Source organism: Pocillopora damicornis, chromosome 11, assembly GCF_964200805.1.
Source record: "Pocillopora damicornis chromosome 11, jaPocDami1.2, whole genome shotgun sequence".
Lineage (NCBI taxonomy): Eukaryota > Metazoa > Cnidaria > Anthozoa > Scleractinia > Pocilloporidae > Pocillopora > Pocillopora damicornis.
Window position 1 is genome coordinate 18,065,298 of NC_142680.1, and position 26,044 is coordinate 18,091,341.

Consider the following 26,044-nt stretch of genomic DNA (forward strand, 5'->3'; position numbering starts at 1 on the left):
CAAAAATACATGTGGTAGTGTCTCAAAGTTTACAATAACACTACCAAGAAGCCTTGAAAGATAGTTCTTTACGATGTGGGTTTTATTTCTTTGGGACCTTTGACTATCAAAAGATGACCACCAGCCAAATTTCAGTTAAATTACCATGAAGCCATAATGAGATGCATAATAACAAAATTAAACGCGTCTGACACAAATAACTGTTTTGGTCAGTTATATCTTCACTGGCCGTTAAAATGACTAGAAACATATTAAAATGTCTATAACTACACTTGATTTTTATATACGGAGACAGGAGAAACAATTTTCGACTTTTGCTACCCTTTGAGAATCACGCCATAATTCTGCATAATTCTACACACAACAGGTTAAACAGTTCAATTGAACTCAAAAGGTTAAATTTGGCACAAAGCCGTTAGTTTCCGTTTACTTCTCATCCGGTGAACATGGATTCGAGCATTTGCATCCCTTCTGCGCCTTCTGCACTCGCCAGTTTCGAATTTACTAAAAATCGTCCAACACAAAGATGAGGTTTCACAAGCAATGGTGAGCTCAAGTGACTAAAATCCGATATGTAAGACTCTGCTGTCACGCAACGCCTCCATGTAAATAATACACGCACCGCTTTTATAATCAGCAGGTCAGTTATTCGTAAAACGTTCAGTGCTCAGTTACTTGGAAGAGCAGGTACACTCCTGGACTAATTGTGTGAGTCGTGCGATGAATGGCTTTTTCCTCTTCTGAGGTGAAATGTCAGAAATATCCAGCCCAAGGTCTATGCACATGTCTCTTAGCCTATCCACTCTTAAAGTTGTGAGTGTACGTTTTTGTATAAGTTAACAGATGTTTAGATCGAAAGATACAATCGGATGTTGAATAGCCACATCTCTCATCACATTTGCACACACTGCAGATAGATGGCTCTCAGCTTCGGCGGAAATTCGTCCTTGTCGACGCTCTCCATGTCCACTTCTGAGATTTCACTAGCTTTTGCTCGGTTACCGGCGGCTGTAACTTCTAATCGCTTCTTTACTGAAAGACGGCTGAAGAAGCCACTAATCTGCTGCGACGTAAGGACTTCATCAGGTTGACATCGACGTCCCCCCGCTTGGTCTCTTGCTAGGCTCGTGGTTTTCGAAACTTCCTGTGGATCGCTTTTCCGTCCACTATACTCCCTTTTTTGAAATTGGTCAGTTAAGAATTCGGTCTGTTTCCTTGTAAAACGCACCTTTTTCTTAATTGTCTTCAGGGCCCAACCCATTGGAAGAGGCGGCAAGCCGTCTCTCTTTGATTGTGCAGCAACTTGAACGCTTGGTATTCGACTGCGTCCCTCCGTCAGCTTGGAAGAATATTCTCTTTTAGCTTTATCGTAGAGAGTTTCCTGTTCGAGCATCATTTGGTGTTTTCCAGTATCTAGGTGTGTCTGGAGGTTTGCAAAGCGACTGTAGGCTTTTACACATCCTTCTTCTGGACACGGGAAAAGCATGTCATCTGGCTTATATTCCCCAATACAGCTTCGATCTTGGTTTTCGCTTTCAGTTAAGAAATTTGCTTTGACAGAGCTTTCCTTAATATTTCGGTGTCTCACAATCTTGAACGTCGGTGCGCCACTTGGACTCTGCGATGGCGAGTTTAGGATTTCCAATTTTTCGGGCTACTTCATGACTCCTTCGAACTTGGCCCATGGCACTACTTTACCGGAACCTACATTGAATGCTCTCCACACTCGTGTGTCACTTTCATCGTACTCAAAATTGTTGAGTAAGCTTATGCTATCCCATTTGATATTAAAGGCGCTTGACGGTTTGGCAGCAACATAACTTGCTTTCTCTCCTGTGGTTTCTTGGCCAGATTCAATGGCTGTTTTGAACTGTAGAGCGTTGATGACATCATTGCCTTCGTTTACGTACCTTCCAACGTACCTTCCCTTGATTGTTGCCGCTTTGCGATCACATACCCCCTTTCCACCTTGAGGGTCCGAAAAGTCGTTTCTCACAAAAGCCACTCCCATGGCATCACTGGCCAGCTTAGCTGAGATGATTGAATTTCCGCTGTGATAACAGCCAGCGTTATCTTGTTTGTAATAAGCCATTTCTAGCTCTGGAATTTCCTTTTTCAGGGTAGTGAGGCAGTCAAGCATAATCGAAGCCACAGTCACACTGTCTTGGGCGCAGCTTTGAAATACGTGAACAGGTGTCTGCGATTCAAAGTGCTCAGAACCCTCTGACCGTCTTATGGCAACACTAATGTGCCATGGCAATCCTCGCTTCGCAAACCAATCTGACTGCGCCTCAATATTTTCGGGGCATATATTTCATTGCCCAGTCCTGGACTAACAACACCGATCGGCTGTCGAGTTTGGCTAAAACTGAATGCTTCGCCTCAGCTTGGTGGACTGAACGTAGCTGATGGGCTTTCCAGCAAATGATATCATCCCTTGCCTGTTTGATGGTAAGTTGCATGTCAGCTTGATCTTCTGCTGACGAGAGCGCACTTGAACACTCATCTTCTATGGTACACAATACTTCCTGTAACTCATAACACTGCTCATATGACTCATTTTGGAGATGGTCGCAGGAGCCCCGAAATTCAGCATTGCTCTGGTCACTTAGCGCGTAAATTCGACAATGATCGGGAACCTTTGTGGCCTCCACTGCATGTACCTAAAATAAAAAGTAAAATGACAAGCGCGTGATTCAATGTATATTTACAAAGCATTGCATGCGCATATGATCGACATTTCAAAAAGATTACTTAATCGATTCTCAGCGTTGTATACATGTGTGTAAGCGTATTACAGTGAATTGTAAACTGTTGTTTCATCAATTAAGCGTAAAGAAGACTTGGAGAGAAAGAAAGAGGTAGCCGTGAATCATAGTAAGAAGTTTACTACATTTGCAAAGGCAACGCATAATTATAAAATATGCACCCACCTTGTAGTCGCCCTTTAGGTACTGCTTCGAAAAACGAAGTTGCTGCTTAATTTCCCTCGCTCATTGCTGAGTCTTGCCACAGTCAACAAGCTTGTCTACGAGTTTTTCTATAGCATCAACTGCTTCCATTCCTGATGCTGAAAAGTTATCAAGTCCTTGCAGAGACTTGCGAACAGATAAAGAACACACGGCCCAAACTCTCTGTAGAGTTCTCTTACTCATAGGCTCAAAGTTGGTTTCACAGCAGTATTGTTGATACTATTGGACAATACGCTCTGGTATCATTGTTCTGATAACATTGGGTGTTTTTATGATCTCGCCAGTCGACAATTTTAGAAGTTTTTCCCCGAAAGGAACATCTTGAGTAACGTGTGGACTCGTTATGAAAGAAACAAAATGTTCTAATCTTACAGGTTCAATTTTCATTCTCCTTTTCTCCTGGTTTGGAAGAGGAGCAGCTCTTCCGTGTATCAGGCTTCGCGAAAATCCCGCTTCTTGCTAAGATAAGTTCAATCTCTGTCTCAGCACCTGAAAATTGTAAAAAACGCTTGTGGCTTCCTCTGCGCCACAAACGCCATCTACAATATCATGTAAAGATTAAGAAATTCTTTTTCTGCTGGAGTTAAAGCAACCGTTGTCTTTATTCCCTTCACCGACGATTATTACGCTTTTGTTTTTTGTTTACTTTCGTTAACCCATCACATTTGTTTTCCGTGGGAAAATTGTATTGTTATTTTCGTTCCATAAGGTTTTCACTGTACGGTTTATATTTGTGAAATTTTGTAAAGTCTATTTCTTTGTTGTATCGTTCTCGTTCATGATGGCAATATATTTGTTTAGATCTTATAAGTGAGGCAGAATGAATTGTTTGTTGATCTCGTTACGTGACAGATTATCATATGTCACGCAGAGTGACAGGAACCTGTGAAAAATTAAAATCCGGCAAATCGCTAGCGTTACCTGCCGTTTTCTACGGGACCCTTTTTGTGTGAGACGTCAATAAAACCAAAATCAAGATCAAAGTAGACTAAACGTAACTGGGTTGTGACGCGCTGTAGAAAATGACAACAACAAGTAACTTTATTTTACTCATCCCGGCTCAGTGGCTTCAATGAGTTAGCCGGTCGGCCACCTTCACACCAAATTGCAAAGGACAGTATTTCGAAAAGATCTTCCAAGCGGAATAACAAGGGCCTATAAAAGATTTCTAAGGTAAGGAACTATTTATGTCAAAGCAAAAATAAAAAGCTAAGTGCGGCTGCGACTCAAACAATGCTTTGCTTGTGTCATTGCAATGTTGATTTTGTTCATTTCAATATGGCGCCATTTACAATTTTAGCGAAGTTTGGTTGGTTGGTACATCAAAACAGCGCAAGATACCAGAAAAATGAAACGATGAATTTGAAGACCCACCTTATAAGCCCTCGTGATAGTATTGCTGGAGATTTTGAGAAACTACCACATGCATTTTTGCCACACTACATTAGGCCGGGTTTGGCATGAATTAAATATGGCGAACACGTTCACTGGTAATTAACCCGTGGTTTCGTCAGGAAGGACACGATACAAAAAATATCATTATATCTTGGTAATGGAAGGCCACATGTATATATTTATAGCTAGCGAAGTCCTGCTGTTGCATTTTAGTTCATGCAAGGACGGCCTGAAAACTGCATAATTTAGAGCTCGCAGGCACTCATTTTCGATCATGCAATTAGTATCGGTTTATTTCCGTTAAAATGAATATTTACAGAAACTAACCTCACTTCACTTTAAGTAGTACCTATAGCTACCTGTAGACAAAAAATGGGACGAAATGATTTTTTTACCATGTCCGCGATTTTGTTATTTTTCTTTGATTTTTAGAGACATTCACTCTTAAAACGTGAGGTATTATGTTACAGGTAAACTAAACAATGGAACTTTCATTCATTTAATATCTGAATTTGCTCAAACAATTTGTTCGTAGTGAAAGAGCGAGCGAAGTTTTAATTTTAGTTCGACAATAAAGATACGCTCTCGGTGAGTCTTTCAAAGTCCGTTCAATTTGGACATTTGGACCATAAATTGCACAACAGAAACTGAAAGAATTTATTGAGAAAAGGCCGCATTAAATCCCATTGTGTCTCGTTGGAGTGTGCCGTTCGAATTTAGTTTTTGTGGAGGAAAGACCAGATTTACATACGCCGTTGCAGCAAACAAACGAGCAAACTCTCACAACTTCAAAATAAAAAATTTGAATTTACTCACAGTTACTTTCTTTTTTTTTTTTTAAGCAAAATATAAAAGTTGACAAGTTTACCAAAAAGCAGTTTGTTGCAGGGCTCTTACCAAAAGTTAACCCTTGTACCATAATGCAAAACGTCTCGGCCATTTTACTTTTACAATATACATCTGCGTTATCCTTTTAAGCTTCGAAGAAGCTAGTTTTTCGAATTACTTTGAATATTTTAACCCTTTAACTTCATTCATCTTATAAAAGCGATAAAAATCCTTAATAACTGTTCCATATTGCTACTCTTGGGAAGTTTGGAGAGCACTCAAGAAGCTAGAGTTGCTCGAGGCGTAGTCTCGATTAACTCTTACGCACCTTTCGTGCTCTCCAAACTTCCCACGTGCTTCATATCTCGATGAACGCACGCTGACGTATGAACCAATTGTTAATTTTAGTGTGAACTCCTACAGATATAAATGTTCCCTAGAACCGTTAGGGATCAGTCATTGTTTATCCTCATGGGGAGGGAGCGGGCAGAGTTTTTCTCTAGGGGATCACATCATTTTCAGGGGGAAAGATTGGGGATTATTCGTCGCCAATATAGTATAAAGGGAGTGACTATACAAAATTGACTGCAACGAGGAGGGGGGGAAGGGGGGAAGTTGTCATTAGAAGAGTACAGAGTCCTCCGACCCACCCCCAGACGTTAAATAATGAACGCTCCCTGAATTCTATTCGCTATCAATCAGAGAAAGATATTCTCTACAGTTATACTCAGTTAAAGTTGGTTAGCCTCTCTAACAATTTCAAATTAAAACGATGATTAGTAATCTCTTAGGACAGTAACAATGTTCTGTTTTGTTTACACAATGCCCTTCTGGGATACTGCGTATGGAGGGGGTCCCATTACGGCCTGTGAAATGATAAAAAAATAGAAAAAGAGAAAGAAAGAAAGAGAAAAAAAAACAGTTTACTCTGGGGCTGAGACTATAGAAAATTGACTGCAACCGGGGAATGGGGTCATCAGAATAGTACAGAGTACAGAATTTCATTGTGACAGACCAAACTCCTCTGACCCACCCCTAGACGATAAATAATGACCGATTCCTCAATCCTACTCGCTTTCAATCAGAATAAAATATTCTCCACAGTTATACTCAGTTAAAGTTAGGCAGCCTCTCTAACAGTTTCATGCCCAAATTAAAACGATGATCAGTCATCTCTTGGGACAGTCACAATGTTCTCCTGAATTTACACAGTGAATTTCTGGGATACTGCGTATGGAGGGGGTGACATTCCAGCCTGTGAAATAATAAAAACAAAGAAGAAAAATGGAGAAAAAAAAATTTTTTTCAATAAATCATTACAACTTGGCTCGCTTAATCTTCTTCTGGTATAAATGGGGAAAAATAAATTTTGATATGTATATATATATATATATATATATATATATATATATATATATATATATATGTATATATATATGTATATATATATATATACCGTGTGGTTAGCTTGCGAGCATGCTCTCATTGGCAGTGCGACACGAGAGGCGAGGACTGCACCTTTCGAGCCAGCGAACGATGTGAGCGCGCGTGAGAGAGGTTCCCGAACAATACCCTAATAGACCTTTCGCGTGCTCGCCTTGCTGACTGGCTACAACTCGGGAAAGGCAATCGTTCGGATAACAGAATTCTCGAGTCGAAATATCAGTCTGGATACGCTGAGATGGAAATGCTCTTAGGATACCTAAGCTAAGATGGATTTTCAGCGTCATGTATTAAAATATACATTACCTTTAGGGAAGAGAACTGATGCTATGGGGTTCAAGTATTGCAGATTGTAAGTGACACACCAGGGTCACACTAATGTACCTTATTCCAGCCCTAATCACAACCGTTACAATTTCCTCAAATGTGATTGCTGCATTAGCTGATTTATTTTTCACTAATCATTCTGTACCGTTGTAATCGAACGGTGTAATCGGACAGCCGGCTGTAATTTTCCAGTTATACTAAGTCCACTCAGCTAAATCCACCAATCACAGAATTGATCACAATAACAATAGCAACAACTACTCATCCTGAATAAAAGAGAAAAAGAAACTGGGGAATTTCCCAAATGGAGGAATTTTTTTTACATAAGACATCTTCTCTAGCGGAGATGTTTGTCCTAGATGTATTGGGTTTTTTTCCCGAAATTGTAATGGTTATGATTTATGGGTAAAAGGACTTTGTGATGTCCAATTCTGTCTTAAATATATTCGTGACTGACAAATCACGAGATTGATAGCTTAGCGGTCATCCGATTTTCTTAATCACCCGTATGATTGCAGACCGAATTGGACTCCACTTGCCCTCGTTACCAATATTAATAGCTTTAGCAGTTGAAGAGCGCCCTCCTTTGCCCTTAAATGGAATGCTATTCCATCTGCTATAGTAGCGTACTTTTGCTCTGTAACACAAAAATGTTCATAGCGAATTTGACTTCGAAGGTCATGTAGCATCACAGCAATGGAAATATAATTACCATCTGGGTTTGGTTACCGCCTGTCAGAGGGGGAGAAAATCCTGCACTCGTTCCCGTGGGATCTTCACGAAGGGCTTGGATGTACGAATACACCACTATGATAAAGTAGATCTTAGAGAAAAAAGAGGGAGGCAATGAGTTCAGACCCAGGCCATTATCAATTTAAGAGTATGTAGTTAATTGAATAGGAGAATACAGTGCTTTTCGACCGAGTATGTTAAAACCAAAACCGACCAAGTAATCTGAACAAAGAAAAACACTTGGAAGAGGCAGCTATAGATTAAGGTAAAACAACTAGAGTGCCTAAAGCGCGGGAAAACCAGGGCGACCAAGTCATGTTTAGTTTTAATTTTGCGTCCAATTGCTTAGTGACGTGAGTTTTCTGACCAATTACAGAGCCACTCTCAAAAAGAAATTGATCTAAGACTGAAATAGAACATACCGACAGCAACCATGCAATGCCGTAAATAAACACGAAGATGGCAAACTGTAACATAAAAGGAAACAGAAATCATGTCAAGTTCGTTGAAAAACTCTCTATTGGTAATTCATAAAAAAAGGAAAAGGTTGTTTCAGTTTACCCCATTCCAGATGGCAATGTAAAATATGATCACTCCAAAACTGAAAAAGAGCTCGAAGATGCTCCACCCAAGCCAAGGAAATGCCAAACGCCTGTCACCCTGCGACGAAAAAGAACGATGACCAGTGACGTAAACTTACAAATAAGTAAGTATAAGTCAGCGCTACATGCTGCGACTGTTTGGGTCAAGTCAAAAACAAAAATTGGTGATTGAACTTGAAGCGAAAGCTGCCAAATTGGCGATTTGTGTTTTGCAGTCGTATAAACAGTTTTTCCATTTTGTGTTTAAAGCGTTGAATTAATGTGAGATAATCGTTGGAACTCACTGCTATCAAAGCAAAATTAATTCATGAAATTGTGACTTAGTAAAGCCGTTTTCGTTGAATAAGCTACCGAATAGTTTTAAATTTCTAAGAGAAGAAATAATTACGAACCTCTCAGACAAATCTCGTCATAATATCTTATCTTCTTGAATTATTTTTCAGTTACATGCTAAAATTAAGTTCTTAGAATTAATGTGTTGGACTTACTGAGCTGGATCCCAAAAGTAACAGGTTCACCAACAGTGAGATGACTCCGAATGCAAGAGAAACGTAAGCCAATCTGACAATCGCTTTATTTAGAGATGATCATTAAAAAAAACATAATTAATCAATTAATCAGTCAAAAGATAATCAAAAAAATTAGAGACAGTCTTGACTGATACGGTACGTTTTGCAGAAAAAGGTTTTACACATTTTTTAAAAGTGTTTGTTGAAATTTCATTTTCACACAAGATCACGAACCAATGTAAAATGTATATTTAAGTCATTAAAAAAGTCACAAAATTCAAGGAATGATCTCACAAATGAAATATTTTCGTCCTAACCACGTGTTCATCCCAATGGATTTTACGGAACAAGACAAAAGTAAACTGTAATACCCAGTAAATATTCTTCGCTGAAAGGTAAATCTTGGCTAATTTCGTAAGCGTTCTCCTCTATATGCTTGTAAACTTTGATGGACTGACTGTGTTGATAAATTGAATAAGATGATGCAATCTGAAATACAAAAAGGAACACAACTACAGATCAGATTTGATATACCACAGCAAATACAGATTGCTCTCTTTTAATTAATTAGAAAAACATGCGAGGGTTTGAATTGCCAACTAACTTCAGTCATTTGTGACGAGGAAGGAAGAGGCTATGTTTCAAACACAAAAACACAGTTGGACTGCAAATATTTGTGCGCCGATCAATTCGAACACTCAACATTTCCCCCCTTCACCCTTCTCCGCCCCTTTACCCCTTCTCCGCCTCCCCGTCTGCGCCTCCTCCCCCTCCCCCTTCCGCCTCCTCCCCCAGTATACAGTATCGTTAACGTGACTACAAGAACGTAGAAATGTCTATATTGCGGAATATCATTAATTGACATCTGGGTCACTGTAGTTGACACGTTTGCCTTAAAAACGTGCTTGCTTCGGTGCTCAGGTTTTGCAATCAATATTCTTCAATTCAATCGATATTCCTTATGTTTTCTTTCTTTGTCGTACACAAATTGAACATTTTAGGCAGATTTTTTCAATGTTCTATCTGTCTTAAGTGATAAGGATAATCAATGTGCGTATCGCGAAGAATGTTCCAGATTATTGTTCGTGATCCCTAAGCTCCCTCAGGCACAAGGAAACAGAAAAAATCAAGATAAAATGATATATTTAGTTATTTTCTTCAGTCACATAGACTTTTCTTAAGCGATCGATTTTCACGAGTGTTTGATATCGCCAATCAGCTGAATGAGATTCCTTTAAAGGAATGAAGAACCCGATAGAATTTGCCTCACTCCATCCATGAGATATCGTAGCTCTGTTGATAACATCGAATGACTGGTATCTGAGAGGTACTCCTTCGAATGCTGTTGAAGCCTGAAGTTTTTCCAGCGTCTTTTCTTAGTCTGCGATTTCTTTAATCAGCAAGTCACCAGAGAGGATCATTTCTTTGCTTCAAAGTATTAGTTGCAGCTGCAACATTTAATTTTATTAGATTTTTATTTATCGTGAAACAATTTCTTCTACAATGCCCGTTTTTGACCGAATGAAAGTTATGAAGTTTGCACTGAGTTGCTCAGTCGTCCTGAAATTTCAGGATGCGCATATATATGTCTCTGCGTTGACGTTGACAAATTATTTACTACGGCATTTTACTGGTAACAATATAGTCGTTATTGACTAGAGAAAAACGTTTTGGAAATCATTCACTAATATTCGTGTAATGATTCAACGCGACGCAACAAAATTCCGCGTGGTTAATCTTTGCTCTAGGTATACTTTTCCCCGAACTTAAAGTTCGCGATTTGTACGGAACTACCATGCTAAGGAATGAAAAGCAGAAGGATATTTTAGGTGGTTATACGACTAATAACTTCTGGAACTTACCAGGCCCAAGATTCCGAGAATCATAACACCTGCACGGAGGCTGCAGCCGCAGCAACAAGTTTTCACCAAAACTGCCATCGAAGATGATTACTCGAAGTTGTTCTACTGAACGTCAAGCCCAAATAAACTGATTCAAGCTTAGCTGCTGGATGCTTTTAAACCTTTTACTTCTAAGATTTTTCCCTGTTTAATGTTACAGTTGATTTCATTCAACAATTAAGTTATTTTACTTCACGCGCGTATGCTAAATTAATGTCTTCTTCATTGATATGCTAATCAAAGCTCAACAAAACGCTTTGTATCAAATAGCGTCTGGCGAAAGAGAAAGTAAAAAAAAAAATTGCGATCACTCTCCGTTTGTTCCGCAATACAAGCCATTGTTTTAAATGACACAAGAGAAAGTTGAACCTTATCAACCTTATCTCGTGTTCTCCCAACCTCCCAAGTGTTTACATCAGGCTATGTAAACACGGAAACCATTTTACATTTCTTCACTCTAAAACCCGCAGTCATCCAGCCGTGACCTTCTTATATAAGAACATTCTGGAACGTTCTATTTCTTATGTAATTACTCAGATTTAGAAAACGTGTTAATCTTAGTTAAATTCTTAATTTAGTTCTTTAAAGAAGTTTCTAAATCCTTGGACTTAAAGTATATAAGAGCGTTAGTTTCATCAAAAAAAAAAGAGAGAAATGTGAAGCTTTGTGCTGTAAAGTCGAGAAGTAAAATAAAAAATTCGAGAAGTAAATCAGTTTATTGCTGTTACCGACGATCCTGAGATTTTTCTGGGAACAACCCTGCTCTACACTGACACTCGTAACACCAGGCTATAAATAATGAAAGCTTGTAACCTTAATAGCTGAATAACTATTGAAAGCCTTTGCAAACCTCTCAAGACTCGAAAAAGTTGCACAGACTAGACCGGCACAGGGCAAACATTGCAAGTCGTCAGAAAGAAATGGATAGCGAGAGGTTATTTCGTCGTCTAAGAAAACCTTTTTTTCGCCGCTGGATTGGCATGGATTAAGGTCATTGCGATACGAGGGAAGCGTAAGTTTTTGTTTGAACAACTATGAAATTTGTCCTAAAATCTACCGATTAACTTTTCTATGCGCGCAAAGTTTACTGTGAAATTGATGTCGCGTAATGGTCCCTAAACTAAGAAATATTAGCTAGAAATTGCCAAGAAATAACTTCGTAAAGCCTTTTCTGTTTATTCAAGTGTGTTAAATAAACTCCTGGATTTTTTTCTTGGCTTAGTAATACAGAAGAGCACCACAAAAGTTACCTCAAGGTAACAGGAGATTAAAATAGTGTGCATGGGCACTTAATGTTGTTGTAATGCATTTAAGTGATTTAACACCTAGATTGCTTCCTTTTTGTGGTAAGTAGGAACGAAACAGCGTTAATAATCAGCGCAAAACTGAACCCTTTCTTCTGCATGGATGCGTAGGTATAAATGGGTTGCTAAAGAACCGATGTTCTAATTTCAATATATTTGCCCACGTTTTCTGCCGGGTTTGCCGTGATATTTCCTTTCTTCCCTAAGGAGTTCGATGAGAAAAGTAGCAGCACAAAAACCTTTGGATTTTTCTCAAGCAAACTATCACTTGACCTAATATATTATCGTATTTTTCATCATCTATTTTATCATTCAAAAGAGCAACAGCTCGGTGAAAACAATTTCCATCTCCGCTGACGACTTCATTCCTTTGAGGAGGTGTATGAAAACAGGCTGTACATTCATAACTTCAACCGAAAAGGATTCCCGAGGGTAGGGTGTAGTGCGCATGCGGATCTTTTCCGTTTCACTCCCCAAAAAAAGATCTACCTGTACTAAATATATATACATATACATATATATATATATATATATATATATATATATATATATATATATATATATATATATATCTTTAACAAACTTTGGAACAATCTAAACAAACGAGTAAACTCTCACAACTTCAAAATGAAAAACATTTGAATTTACTTACAATTAGTTTTCTTGCCATTTACTTACTGAATCAAGGTAAATCTTCGTACATTATAATTGACTGTTTTTGACGAAAATGTAGTCGTGACAGTCCTTGTGAAACTGGTTCCGTTTTTTTTTTTTTTTTTTTTCTGAGCCGCTCTCTAATTAACAGGAATCAGATTGTGACAGATTGTTCCAAACCTCAGTAAGTTAATGGCAAGGAAACTAATTGTCAGTAATTTAAATTTTTCAATTTTAAGTTGTGAGAGTTTGTTTACTGCAATGCCGTGAGTAAATCTGGTCTTTCTTCCACAAGAACCAAATTCAAATGAGGTACTTCAACCAGACACAAGGGGATTTAATGCGGCTTTTTCTCTTTGAATTCCTTCGGTTTCTGTGGAGCAATTTACGGTACAAATGTCTAAATTGAATGGAATTGCAAAGACTCACCGAAAGCATCTTTGTAGAAGAACTTAAAACTTTGCTCCCCTTTCACTACGAACAAATCATTTTATCGATTAATCCAGTAGTAACCAAATACCTCACGTTTTAGCTTTAATTTCCAGGCCGCTTGTTAACCAATTTTAAGACACTTTTGCTTATACAAATTCATTCTGAAACCAATATTTTTCTGTAAACCAAAGTGATTTAAGAGAGAAAAAAGAGAGGACTAATTAGTTAATTATCGGCTTGAGCTTCTGACCGACTTCTTTGCTTAAAAATACTGGAAAAATGAGATATGTTTATGAGAATGGCAACGAAGGTAGGGATGTACTCAGCGACTCACGAAAGCGTTACCGTTGCCAGTGGCAGAGATAGGAAAATACGGGCCGTGCTAAAAACCAATCAGATCGTAACATTCGTTCCCGTGCCCTCAGAGAAAAAAATAAATGGTAATATCAAAAGCAGTTTTTTTTCTTAGCCTTTTTTTAATTTTTTTTTTTTTTTTTTTTTTTTAGCAATATGTAAAAGTTAACGAGTTTACCAAAAAGCAGATTGTTGTAGGGCTCTTAACAAAAGTTAACCCTTGTACCATAATGCAAAACGTCTCGGCCATTTTACTTTTACAATATACATCTGCGTTATCCTTTTAAGCTTCGAAGAAGCTAGTTTTTCGAATTACTTTGAATACTTTAACCCTTTAACTTCAGTTATCTTATAACAGCGATGAAAAGCCAAAATAACTGTTCCATATTACTTCTCTTCAAAGGCTGAACTATCCCACAGTCACCTTAAAATTCATATGACGTTATATATATTTTGGTTAGAAATTCGTTTCAAAATACATTTTAGTGTGAACTCCTCAGATATAAATTTTCCCTAGAACAGTAAGGGATAAGTCATTGTTTATCCTCGTATACTCATGGGGAGGGAGTGGGTAGAGTTTTTTTTCTAGGGGATCACAATTTTTCAGGGGGGACAGATTGGGTATTATTCGTCGCCAACATAGCGGGGATGACAATAAAAAATTTACTGCAACGAGGGGGGGGGGGGGTTGTCATCAGAATAGTGCAGGGTCCTCCAACCCACCCCTAGACGTTAAATAATTACCGCTCTCTTAATCCTACTCGCTATCAATCAGAGAAAAATATTCTCCAATGTTAAACTCAGTTCAAACTAGTTAGCCTTTCTAAAAATTTCAAATTAAAACGATGATCAGTAATCACTTGGGACAGTCACAATGTTCTGTTGAGTTTACACAGTGCCCTTATGGAATACTGCGTATGGAGGGGGTCTCATTCCAGCTTGTGAAATGATAAAAAAAGTAAGAGAAAGAAAGAAAGAGAAAAAAAAACTTCTTCAATAAATCATTACAAATGGGCTTGCTTTATCTTATTCTTGAACAAATGTAAAAAATTAATTTGATATATGTATACTCTGTGGTTAGCCTGCGAGCATGCTCTCATTGGCAGTGTGACGCGAGAGGCGAGGACTGCACCTTTCGAGCCAGCGAGCGATATCAATGTGAGCGCACGTGAGAGAGGTTCCCGAACAGTACTCTGATAGACCTTTCGCGTGCTCGCCTTGCTGACTGACTCTAGTTGGCTTTGTTTCTTTCTTGCAGGTTACAATGTGGTCGTTGGGTTACTTAAATTTCATTCCCAAGTAGAATAAGTGGACGAGAGATAATAGTTTATAATCTCTTGAAATGGATCGTTAATTGTTGAAAAAAGTCTCAGTCGTTCGCAGGCAAACCAGTTGACCATTCAGAAAGCGCAGCCCAAGGTTAACTGAGAGGCAGAGTAGAAGTGAGTAGTTTGAACCTAGCCACTCCACAGCTAAAAAATTACTTCGCAGGAAAGGCAATCGTTCAGATAAAAGAATTCTCAAGTCGAACTATCAGTCTGGATACGCTGAGATGGAAATGCTGTTCGTTATTTACTGGTCGCACTATCGTACCTCATTCCAGCCCTAATCCGACAGCAACCATACAGTGATGTCAATAATTGAAAACACGGAAAACTGTAACATAGAAGGAAACAGAAATCATGTTAAGTTTGTTGAAAAGCTCTCTACTAATACTTTATACAAAAGTACAATTTACTCCAATCCAGATGGCAATGTAAAATATTATCACTCCAAAACTGAAAAAGAGCTCGAAGATGCTCCACCCAAGCCAAGGAAATGCCAAATGTTTGTCACCCTGCGACGAAAAAGAACGATGACCAGTGACGTAAACTTACAAATAAATAAATGAATAAAAGTCAGCGCTCCAAGCTGCGACTGTTTGGGTCGAGTCAAAACGAAAAATCGGTAATTTGAAGCGAAAACCGCAAATTTGACGATTTGTGTTTTGCTGTCACATAAAAATTTTTTCCATTTTTTTTTTAAGTGTTGAATTAATGTAAGATAATCATTCGAATACACTACTATCAAAGCTTTTCTGACTGCGATTGGTCTAAACACATCATATGATTGTAATACTCCCCATTTTTCAAACCATACATCAACGACTATGAAGGCGTTTATTCACAATCAAATTCAAGACGAAAAAGGTGTTTAGGTATTGTTACAAGCTAAGACGAGAGGTTTGTTTGTTCATAAAGTCGTACCAAAGAGTACTGAAAGTGAACATTTCACGCGGCAAATGGCCAGTTGTTCGTAAACATTTTTTCGCGCGTTGAAAGTTGCAAAAATTATTTTAAAGATAATAAACACAACGACCTCCGCTGCTCGTATACATATCCTTGGTATTATCTGTCCCTCGAGGCTAACGGTTTCCCTCACGGAAGAGATCATGTTTACTGCCAGTATCCGTGCATATTTTTGCGCCAAATAGAGACTATCGTTTATCTAATGCATAAAAATGAAAGAAAAAACAAACAAACCTACAAAAACTATTCAGCGAAACAGAACTTAATTAATGAATTTTGACCTAGAAAAGCCGTTTTCATTGCCTACTGCACCGGCTAGTTTTAAATTTCTAGAAGAAGAATTATTGTGTACCTCTGGAGACAAATTTTATCATAATCTTTAATCTTCTCAAATTCTTTTCAGTTACACGCCAAAGTTACGTGCTAAGAATTAGTGCGTTGGACTTACTGAGCGACAGGATCCCAGAAACAACAGGTTCACCAACAGTGAGATGACTCCGAATACCAGGGAAACATAAGCCAATCTGATGATCGCTTTATTTAGAGATAATCATTAAAAAAAGTGCATCAAGCAATTAATCAGTGAAAATATAATCAGAAAATGCGAGAGAACCTTGTCTGACTGGGAAGGTTCATTTTGCAGAAAAAGGTTTAAACATTTCTAAAAAACTATTTGTGGAACTTTCATTTTCACACAAGATCACGAACCAATGTAAAATATATATTGGCGTCACTAATTATAAAGAAACCCCACACAATTTTACATATGATCCCACAAATGGAAATATTTTCATCCTAGCTAAACATGTGTTCTTTATAACAGATTTTACGGAACAAGACAAAAGTACACTTTAATACCCAGGAAATGCTTTTTGCTGAAATGTAAATCTTGGCTGATTTCGTCACCGTTCTCCTCTAGATGCTTCAAGTAAACTTTGATGGACTGACTGTGTTGATAAATTGAATAAGCTGATGCAATCTGAAATATAAAAAGAAACGCGACTACAGATCAGATTTGATATAACACAGCTAATATAGATTGCTCTCTTTTGAATTAACCAGAAAAACATGCGAAGGTTTGAATTTCAAACTAACTTGAGTCATTTGTGACGAGTTGGACTGCACATATTTGTGTGCCGATCAATTCGAACCCTCAACATCGATGAAGTACCTGAAAGATTTCTTCTGTCGCTAAGGACAAAGTCGATAACTGAGAATTCTGTGTATTAAAATTAGGCCCATTGTTGTTTTTATACTGACTCAGAGCATTTTTTATCTTCAGCCTAAGCGCAAACTCACTTTGCAATTTTTAGTCAGGAATTGTCGATTCGTTAATTAAGTCGACTTTTCTTGTCAGTGAAGGGCTATTGTGTTTCTATAATAAAGTAAACAATACATGGTTGCTTGTAGATGTGGAGTTTCCATATCTAAGCGCGCCTATGTGTTATTCTCTATGATTACGCTTCCAGAACATGTTATTTCATTGCACAGTTGAAGGGGGGCCCAGCTGAAAATGTTGCTTTCGAATCGTGTGTGGTTTCATTTTTCCGGCTTCTTCTCTTATGATTTTTGAAAAAATTGTAACTAGTAAAACTGCGGTTGAAAATCCTTCTGTTATAGAGGAACATCTTGAATTCTCGAACTGTGAGCGCGAAGTGCAACGAGTTACGAGTTAGCTTCAAAAATTCCTAAAGTTATCCGATAGTCTATTGGCCGAAACGAAAGGCCGCGTCACACCAGCCACGAGGTCTTGCGTACTTCAGTTTCTTTAGTAACAGTTCACCTGCATTGATCGAGTCTTTACTTTAATATCATCCTAAGATCAAAATATGATTTCTATTGTAAAATCAGATTCCTTTAAAGGAACGAAGAACCCGATGGAATTCGTCTCGCTCCATTCATGAAGTTTCGTAGCTCAATTGATGGCGGCGAATGACTTGTATCTGAGAGGTAAACCTTCGAATGCTGTTGAAGTCTGAAGTTTCCCCAGCTTCTTTTCTTTATCAGTAGGTCACCAACGAGGATCATTTCTTTACTTCAAAGTATTAGTTGCAGCTGCAACATCTAATTTTTCCGTGAAACAATTTATTCTTGAATGCCCGTTTTTGACCGAATACTGAAAAGTTATAAAGTTTGTACTGAATTGTTCATTTGTCCTAAAATTTCAGAATGCGCATATGTCTCTGCGTTGACGTTGACAAATTATTTTCTACGACATTTTACTGGTAAAAATATAGCCGTTATTGAGCAGAAAAAAAACATTTTAAAAATTATGCAGTAATATTCGTGTAATTATTCAACGAGACGTAATAAAATTCCGCGTGGCTAATCTTTGCTCTGAGCATGCTTTTCCCAGAACTTGAAGTTCGCGATTTGTACGAAATAGTGAAAATCGTTAAACCAGGTACTACCATTACGAGGGTGTGAAAAGCAGAAGGATATTTCAGATATTTATACGATTAATAACTGCTGCAACTTACCAGGCCTAAGATTCCGAGAATCAGAACATCTTTACGGAGGCTGCAGCCACAGCAACAAGTTTTCACCAAAACTGCCATCGAAGATATTAGGCGAAGTTACTCTTCTGAATGTCAAACTCAACTGAACTGGTTCAAGCGTAGCTGCTGGATGCTCTTAAACTTTTCTGAACTTTTCACTTTTAAGATCAATATAAAATATTTCTCTTTCAACGTAACGTCCTTCCGGAGTCAAAACGTGAAGATGAAACGGTGGTGCAATTAGTGGCGTTTTTTTTTTCGTATTAAGCAAGGTCAGCAGCCAAGATTATGTCACCATCAGGTTATTTTGCTATGTCAGGATTTCTGGAGAAGCTTTTCATGTGATTTCCCACAGACTTAATTTCACAGGCCAATGCATTTTGTTTTAATTGTTAGGTAATTCAGTTATTTAGGTAGGTATTCAGTTTAAAGAGCGTCGCTGAATTAGCAGCTTTCTGTTCAATACACGTCACAGGCACTTTTGAATAAAGGAAAAAAAGGCAGTCTCGATCGGGAACTGATTTACTTCAGCGAAAGGTGATGCTTTTAGAAATTGTTCCGTTTTACTGTACACGCAGACCTATAAGAAGTTTTTGGTATTAAGTCTTCCGTTGGTAAGACAAAATTAAAATCATGACAACAGCACATTAATTTGTGAATCATTCATTGCAATTTGTGTCTTATTTTATTCGCGCAACATAGCGGTAACATTTCAAACATCAAAAAAAGCTTTAATGTTACCGCTGATTTCATCCCACGATTGAATTATTTTACTTCCCGCACGAACGAAAGGGTAAAGTCCTCATCATTGATATTTTAATCAAAGTGCGTTGTAACAAATGGCTTCCGGCGAAAGAAGAAGTACTATGCAAGAAATATTTCAGGTACACAGCTAAACTCGGCCTGTTACAAATCTTCCAGTAGTTGATTTTCGTTGTCAGCCCCGAGAAATTCCATTAGCAAAGCCACCGAATTCGTAACTTTCGTATTTCTTTCCGTATTTTGGTTTTCTTCCCCTTCTAGAAAAGCTTGAACGCTACTATCTGAAAGCGATACGGGTTTTTCAGTGTTTTAGCAGCCATAATCCGAAAAAAATCTGACAAACGACCTTGGATTGAGAATAGTGAAGGCTTCACCGTTCTTTCATCAATCTGAACCTGACCGAGTGGCGCGAAAGGCGGGTGACGTGTCAGCAGCTGATTGGCGGTTTCATACACACATGAAAAAATACGATATATTTTTAGTTATGTTGTTACGGCTTTTCTCAGGGCCGGAAATACTTGTATAACACCGTAGTTTATATGCTAAAAACGGTTTTTAGGCCACTCATCAACCAATTTAATGACAATTTTGGCTCTACAAGTTCATTTTGAAACCAATCATATCAAACTCTTTCCCCAGTGCGACGAACATTTGTTTTTCTCGGTTCCAGGTGTACGCAACCACTAACCTCACGTAATGCGCATGCTCTCCGTTACGAATTTTCAAAATGGCGGACAGGTCAAAGAGGGAAATTAAAAAAACAAAGCGATTTTGCAATGAATTCTCAGCATACACCCTCGTTAGAAAGGCGAATCCACGGAAGAAAGATACAAAACTGTATGATATTGAGATCGATATGATACTAAATCGATACCGAGGGCCCGTTTAATTGCATTCCGCCACGATTATTAGCTTTCTTGACAGCTTTCTGAAGGCAGAATATTTTCTTTCTGAAGACTTCTGATATGCGGCTATTGATTATTACACCTCGTATACCTGATTGCTCAAACACTTTGTTTACGATTGTTGAAAGGACCGACTCATGGTTCTCCGTCTTCGTCTTGACATTGCTTTGAAATAGAATAGATTAGTAAGCTGAAACGAAAAATTAATTAGGGAAGTTTACGAAAAATCCAGCAAACAAGCTTTAAAAAGGCATTTATTTAGACTTCATACTTCAACGAACTTCACAAATCTTACTTGTTTATCTTGAAAGAAAACGATGGCAGATTAATTCCCGAAGCGCTTTCTGAGTTTCCCGATCCCTCTCCTACTGCTTTCATGCTTACAAAACAGGAAAAATCAAAATGAGGAAGATACAGCTGTTTTGAAACGCCATTTGACGAAGGTAAATCTGCTTTTTGTTCGACACTTTACATATCAAAACAAAGGAAATTTGTTCCTCTTTTTGATTCTAGCAGTACATTTTTTATTTGCGCCTGCGTAAAAGAGATATCGTCCGAGACCCTTCGCTCGGTCGTGTTTTGATCAAAAACGCCTTGTTAATTTCACGCAACCGCTCGGAGAAAAGGTTAAAATGACGAGGGAAAAACTTCACCTTCAAGTTAGAAAATTAGCGAAATAGAAAGCCACAATATTATAGTTTAATATCTCAGAGGTACATTGAGTGCTTTTTCCGTAGAGAATCCGCACGATGGTAAAACATTCGAAAATTACACTCGATTTGGGTGGGGTGTTGAATTGGGCGTGGTCACTACATTCATGTTAAGACTATTTGTACCCCATGAGTTTGATATGATTTCTCTGTCAACCAACGTGATTTGAGAGAGAGAAAAGAGAGGATTAATAAGTTATTTATTGGCTTGAGGTAGCGACCAACGGTTTCTGCTTAAAAATTCTGCACAGCCAGAAAAAAACAAGGTATATTTATAAAAAGTGGCAACGAAGGTAGGGATGTACGCGGCAACTCACGAAAGTGTTAACGTGCCCTTGGGCAGAGATAGGAAAACACGGACCGCGCTAAGAACCAATCATTCGCTACCATGCCCTCCAAGAAAAAAAATTAAATGGTGATATCAATAGCAGTTTTTTTTTTTCTTTTTTTTTTTTTCTCTGAGCCTTTTTTTCAGAAAAATATAAAATTTAAGGAAGTTTACCAAAAAGCAGTTTATTCTAGGGCTCTTAACAAAAGTTACCCCTTATACCACAGTGCAAAACGTATCGACCATTTTACTTTTACAATATACATCTACGTTATTTTTTAAGCTTTTGAGAAGCTAGTTTCTCGCATCACTTCGAATATTTTAACGCTTTAATTTCATTCATCTTATAACAGCGATGAAAATCCTAAATATCTGTCCCACATCTCTACTTTTTAAAGGCTGAATTACCCCACGATAACGTTAAAATTTATGTAACGTTATATATTGGTTAGAAATTTATTTCAAATTACATTTTAGTGTTAACTCCTACAAATTTAAATGTTCCTTAGAACCATTAGGGATCAGTCCTTGTTTATCCTCAGGGGGAAGGAATGGGCAGAGTCTTTTTTTTTCTAGGGGATCGCATAGTTTCAGGGGGAACAGAGAGGGAATTAGTCGTCGCCAACAAAGTATAAGGCGGAGAGGGGGACTATAGATAACGCACTGCAAACCAGGCGGTGGGGTGTCAATAGAATAGTGTAGAGTCAGGTAAATGTAATTTTGACACAACCAAACTCCTCTGACCCACCTGACCCATCACGATAAATAATAACCACTCCCTTAATCCTACTCGTTGTCAATTAGAGAAAAATATTATCTACAGCTATACTCAGTTCAAGCTAGTTAGCCTTTCTAACAATTTTAAATTAAAATGATGATCAGTAATCACTTGGGACAGTCACAATGTTCTGCTGAGTTTACACAGTGTTCTCCTGGGATGCTGCGTTTGGAGGAGATTCAGCCATTCCAGCCTGTTAAATGATTAAACAAAAGCTACTCATGGAATTCATTAAACAACTGGGCTCACTCAATCTTATTCTGGTATAGATGGGAAAAAAACTCAATCGTTCGCATACAAACCAATTGACCATTTCAATAGCGCAGCCCAAGGTAAATTGAGAGGCAGAGTAGCAGTGAACAGTTTGAACCTTGGCACTTTTCAGCTAAAAATTGCTTCGCAGGAAAGGCAGTCGTTCGGATAAAAGAATTCTCATGTCGGATTACCAGTCTGAATATGCTGAGATGAAAATGCTGCCGGTAGACCTGAGCTAAGATGAATTTTCAGCGTGATTGACAAAATCGGACTCCCGCCTCGCGGTCGCCCCATTTTCTTAGTCACTCGTATGATTACAGACCGAATTGGAATCCACTCGCTCCTATTACTGATTTTAATAGCTTTGACAGTCGAAGATCGACCACCTTTGCCCTTAAATGATCCGGAATGTTAGTCCATCTGCTATCGTAGCGTACTTTTGCTCAGTAACACAAAAATATTCATAGTGAATTTGACTTCAAAGGTCATGTAGCATTAAAACAATGGAAATGTAATTACCATCTGGGTTTGGTTGACACCTGTCAGAGGAGGAGAAAATCCTACACTCGCTCCCGAAGGATCTTCACGAAGGGCTTTGATGTACGAATGCACCACGATGATGAAGTAAATCTTGGGGAAAAAAGGAAGACAGTGAGTTCAGACCCAAGCCACCATCAATTTAAGAGTATCTGGTTAATACAGCGATTTTCGACTGAGTTTGATGAAACATAAGTTATTATAAGTAATCACGACAGCCAATCAGAAAAAAGAAAAAATACCTTGAAGAGGCAGCGAGAATTCAAAGTAAAAACAACTAGAGTGACTAAAGCGCGGGAAAACGCGGGCGACCAAGTTGTGATTGGTTTTAATTTTGCGTCTGACTGGTTAGTGGCGTGAGTTTTCTGGACCAATCACAAAGCGAAGTAATGCAAAATCAATGCAATCTCGAGTCTCTTTCTACTCTCAACTAAAAATTTATCTAAGACTGAAACAGAACATACCGACAGACCCCATTCAACGGCGTAAAGGAAAGAAACTACAACATAGAAGGAAACAGAAATCATGTTAAGTTCGTGGAAAAACTCTCTACTAATACTTTATAAAAAAAGAAAAGTTTGTTTAAATTTACCCATTTCCAGATGGTAATGTAATATATTACCACTACAAAATTGGATAAGAGCTCGAAGCTGCTCCACCAAAGCCAAGGATATGCCAAACGCCAGTCACCCTGCGACGAAAAACAACGATGATCAGTGACATAAACTACCATATAAATAAATAAATAAATAAATAAAAAGTCAGCGCTTCCAGCTGCGACTGTTTGGGTCGCCATGACGAGTAGAAAAAAAGTCGACGACTGAATTTGGACCTCTGAGACATATTTCATCATAATCTTTTATCTTCCTGGACTCTTTTCAGTTACATGCTAAAATCATGTTCCTAGAAATGAGTGTGTTGGACTTACTGAGCCGCAGGATCCCAGAAGCAAAAGGGTCACCAACAGTGAGATGACTCTGAATACGAGGTAAACATAACCCAGTACGAGGATCGCTTCATTTTCAGATGATCATTAAAGAAAAATAATCAATTAATTAATCAGTCAAAAAATAACCAGAAAATAAGGGTGAACCTTGAGTGGGACGACACGTTTCAGTGCAAAAAAAGGTTTGGTCATTTTTTTTTTTTTAATATTAGCTGAACTTTCATTTTCACACAAGATCACGAACCAATTAAAAATATGTATTAAAAGTAATAAAAAAAACCCCACACAATTGAACAAATAACCTTACAAATGAAAATATTTTCGTCCTAACCACACGTTCTTTCTAACAGATTCTTACGGAACAAGACAAAAGTAAACTGTAATACCCAGGATGTTCTCTTGGCTGAAAGGCAAATTTTCGTCAGCGTTCCCCACTAAATCCTTGTAAACTTGGATAGAACGATTTTGTTGATAAATTGAAATAGCTGATGCAATCTGAAATATAAATAGAAACGCAACTACAGGTCAGATTTGATATACTAAAACAAATATAAATTTACTACATGCGGCCCAAGCTCCAGCTATGAGATCCAGCTAAATAAGATTGATAGCGAAATTATAAAGAGTTTGTAAACTTATTAAGTGTTTCTATGGAAATATTCACGACCGCCATAAGGAATTTAAAAGATGCAGTCAAATTCTCGACACAAATACCTTACCTCAGTTACTTTCACAGTGCATTGCTTGTTATCTGACCATTTCCTATGTTGAAAAGAACCCATTTAGCGAGTTAAATTGCTTTCTTTTGAATTAACCAGCAGATCATGTCAAGGAAGTTTGAATTTCAAACGAAGTTCAGTCACTTGTGACGAGGAAGGAAGACGCTACGTTTCAAACATAAAAACACCCTTGGACCACAAGTATTGTACACCGATCAATTCGAAGCCTTTACATCTTAAATTCTCGAGCTGTGAGCACGAAGTGCAACGAGTTGGCTTCAAACATTTCGAAAGGTAACCAATGAGTCTATTGGCCGAAACGGAACGCCGTGTCACACCAGCCACTAGGTATTCAGTACTTCAGTTTCTTTCGTTGCAGCTCACGCGCAGGTCAAAATGTGATTTCTGTTTTAATATCAGATCCCCCAAAGGAACGAAGAGCTCGATAGAATTTGCCTCGCATCATTCATGAAGTTTCGTAGCTCAGTTGATAGCAGTGAATGACTAGAATCTGAGAGGTACTCCTACTAATATTGTTGAAGCCTTAAGTTTTTTAGGCTTCTTTTCTCAGTCTACGACTTCTTTATCAGCGGGTCACCAGCGAGGAACATTTCTTTACTTTAAAGTATGAGTTTCAGCTGCAACATCTCATTTTACCGTGAAACAGTTTCTGCTTTACCGAATAAAAGTACTGTTATGAAGTTGCAGTTGCTCGTCCTAAAATTTCAGAATGTGCATATGTCTCAGCGTTGACATTGACAAATTTTTTCTACGGCATTTTACTGATAACAATACAGTCGCGATTGACCAGAGAAAAACGTTTTGAAAACTATGCACTAAATGTCGTGTAGTTATTCAACGCGACTTAACAAATTTTCGCACGGCTAATCTTTGCTGTAAGTATACTTTTCGCCGTACATAATTATTAAAGTTCGCGGTTTTTACGAAATAGCGAGAATCGTTAAATAAAAGACTACCATTACTATGGTATGAAAAGCAGAAGGATATTTCAGATGGTTATACGATTAATAACTGCTGGAACTTACCAGATAGAAGACTCCGATAGTCTGAACACCTGCACGGAGGCTGCAGCCACAGCAACAAGTCAAAACTGCCATCGAAAATGATTAGTCAAAGTTCTCTTCTGAAAGTCAAACTCTACTGAGGTCAGATGTTAAAGTTGGATGCTTTTAGGCCTCTCCAGTTTGAGCTAAACCGGTTTTTAAAAATTCCTCTTTGTAAGTTTCCTTGCATCTTTGTGGTAAACTACTAATATTAACAAATTTCCGGCGTCAGACATCGGATGAAAGGATTGTAAAATCATGGGCGTGCAGTAATTACCGTAAATCAAGCGAACAAATCAACTGCTCCGTTTAAAAAATTCCGCTTTCAACTTCCGTGCATCCTAATGGCGAGAATTTGTCTTCTATTGATGCAAAATAGAACCTCGTACATCAATTTCCATCAAACTCGCTTCAAATCTTGTTCACAGTGTATTGACTTATTAAGAGGAATTTCAGTGCCTTTGTTGGCCGGTTTATGTCACCATCACGTTATTTTGCTATGTCAGGATTTCTGGAGAAGCTTTCCCTATGATTTGCGACAAACTTAATTTCACACGCCATTATATTTTATTTGAGTCGTTAAGGAAGTATTTAGTTCAAAAGGCATAATTTACTCAGCAACTTTTGGTTCAATGCAAATCACGTGTAATAATGAATAAACTTGAATAACGAGAGAAAAAATACAATCTCGAGTGGGAGCCGATTTACGTAAGCGACAGAAAGTGATGCTTTTATAAATTGTTCCGTGTTACCATATACGTAAACCTCTTAGCGGGTTGTGGTTTCACAACCTGCTTAGAG

General features: G+C 38.1%; 3 protein-coding genes and 1 pseudogene across 5 annotated transcripts; all 4 read right to left on the bottom strand.

Annotated features, from left to right (window-relative positions):
- Nucleotides 1–671: 671 nt before the first annotated feature.
- On the bottom strand, nt 672–5,015 carry LOC149037935 (uncharacterized; annotated as a pseudogene).
- A 139-nt stretch (nt 5,016–5,154) lies between these two features.
- Nucleotides 5,155–11,049, bottom strand: LOC149037936 (uncharacterized). Of its 3 annotated transcripts, XM_089186579.1 has the most exons (7): nt 10,671–11,049; nt 9,180–9,297; nt 8,788–8,870; nt 8,259–8,357; nt 8,120–8,164; nt 7,678–7,788; nt 5,155–6,450 (listed from the first exon to the last, which is right to left on the bottom strand). In XM_089186579.1, exons 1-7 carry the CDS (start codon nt 10,746–10,748, stop codon nt 6,400–6,402), a joined length of 585 nt encoding a protein of 194 aa, XP_089042705.1. In that variant the 5' UTR covers nt 10,749–11,049; the 3' UTR covers nt 5,155–6,399. The 3 variants fall into 3 exon arrangements, with proteins under 3 accessions (XP_089042705.1, XP_089042707.1, XP_089042706.1); XM_089186581.1 differs by lacking the exon at nt 7,678–7,788 and having other exon boundaries at nt 10,671–11,011; XM_089186580.1 differs by lacking the exon at nt 8,120–8,164 and having other exon boundaries at nt 10,671–10,995.
- Nucleotides 11,050–15,189: 4,140 nt separating this feature from the next.
- Nucleotides 15,190–18,885, bottom strand: LOC113684592 (uncharacterized). The gene is made up of 4 exons (XM_089186584.1): nt 18,222–18,885; nt 16,600–16,720; nt 16,190–16,275; nt 15,190–15,940 (listed from the first exon to the last, which is right to left on the bottom strand). The coding sequence occupies exons 1-4, from the start codon at nt 18,297–18,299 to the stop codon at nt 15,686–15,688; spliced, it is 540 nt and encodes a 179-aa protein (XP_089042710.1). The 5' UTR covers nt 18,300–18,885; the 3' UTR covers nt 15,190–15,685.
- A 2,891-nt stretch (nt 18,886–21,776) lies between these two features.
- LOC149037937 (uncharacterized) lies at nt 21,777–26,018 on the bottom strand. Its single transcript, XM_089186422.1, has 4 exons — nt 25,210–26,018; nt 22,979–23,004; nt 22,497–22,607; nt 21,777–21,915 (listed from the first exon to the last, which is right to left on the bottom strand). The coding sequence occupies exons 1-4, from the start codon at nt 25,295–25,297 to the stop codon at nt 21,862–21,864; spliced, it is 279 nt and encodes a 92-aa protein (XP_089042548.1). The 5' UTR covers nt 25,298–26,018; the 3' UTR covers nt 21,777–21,861.
- Nucleotides 26,019–26,044: the final 26 nt, after the last annotated feature.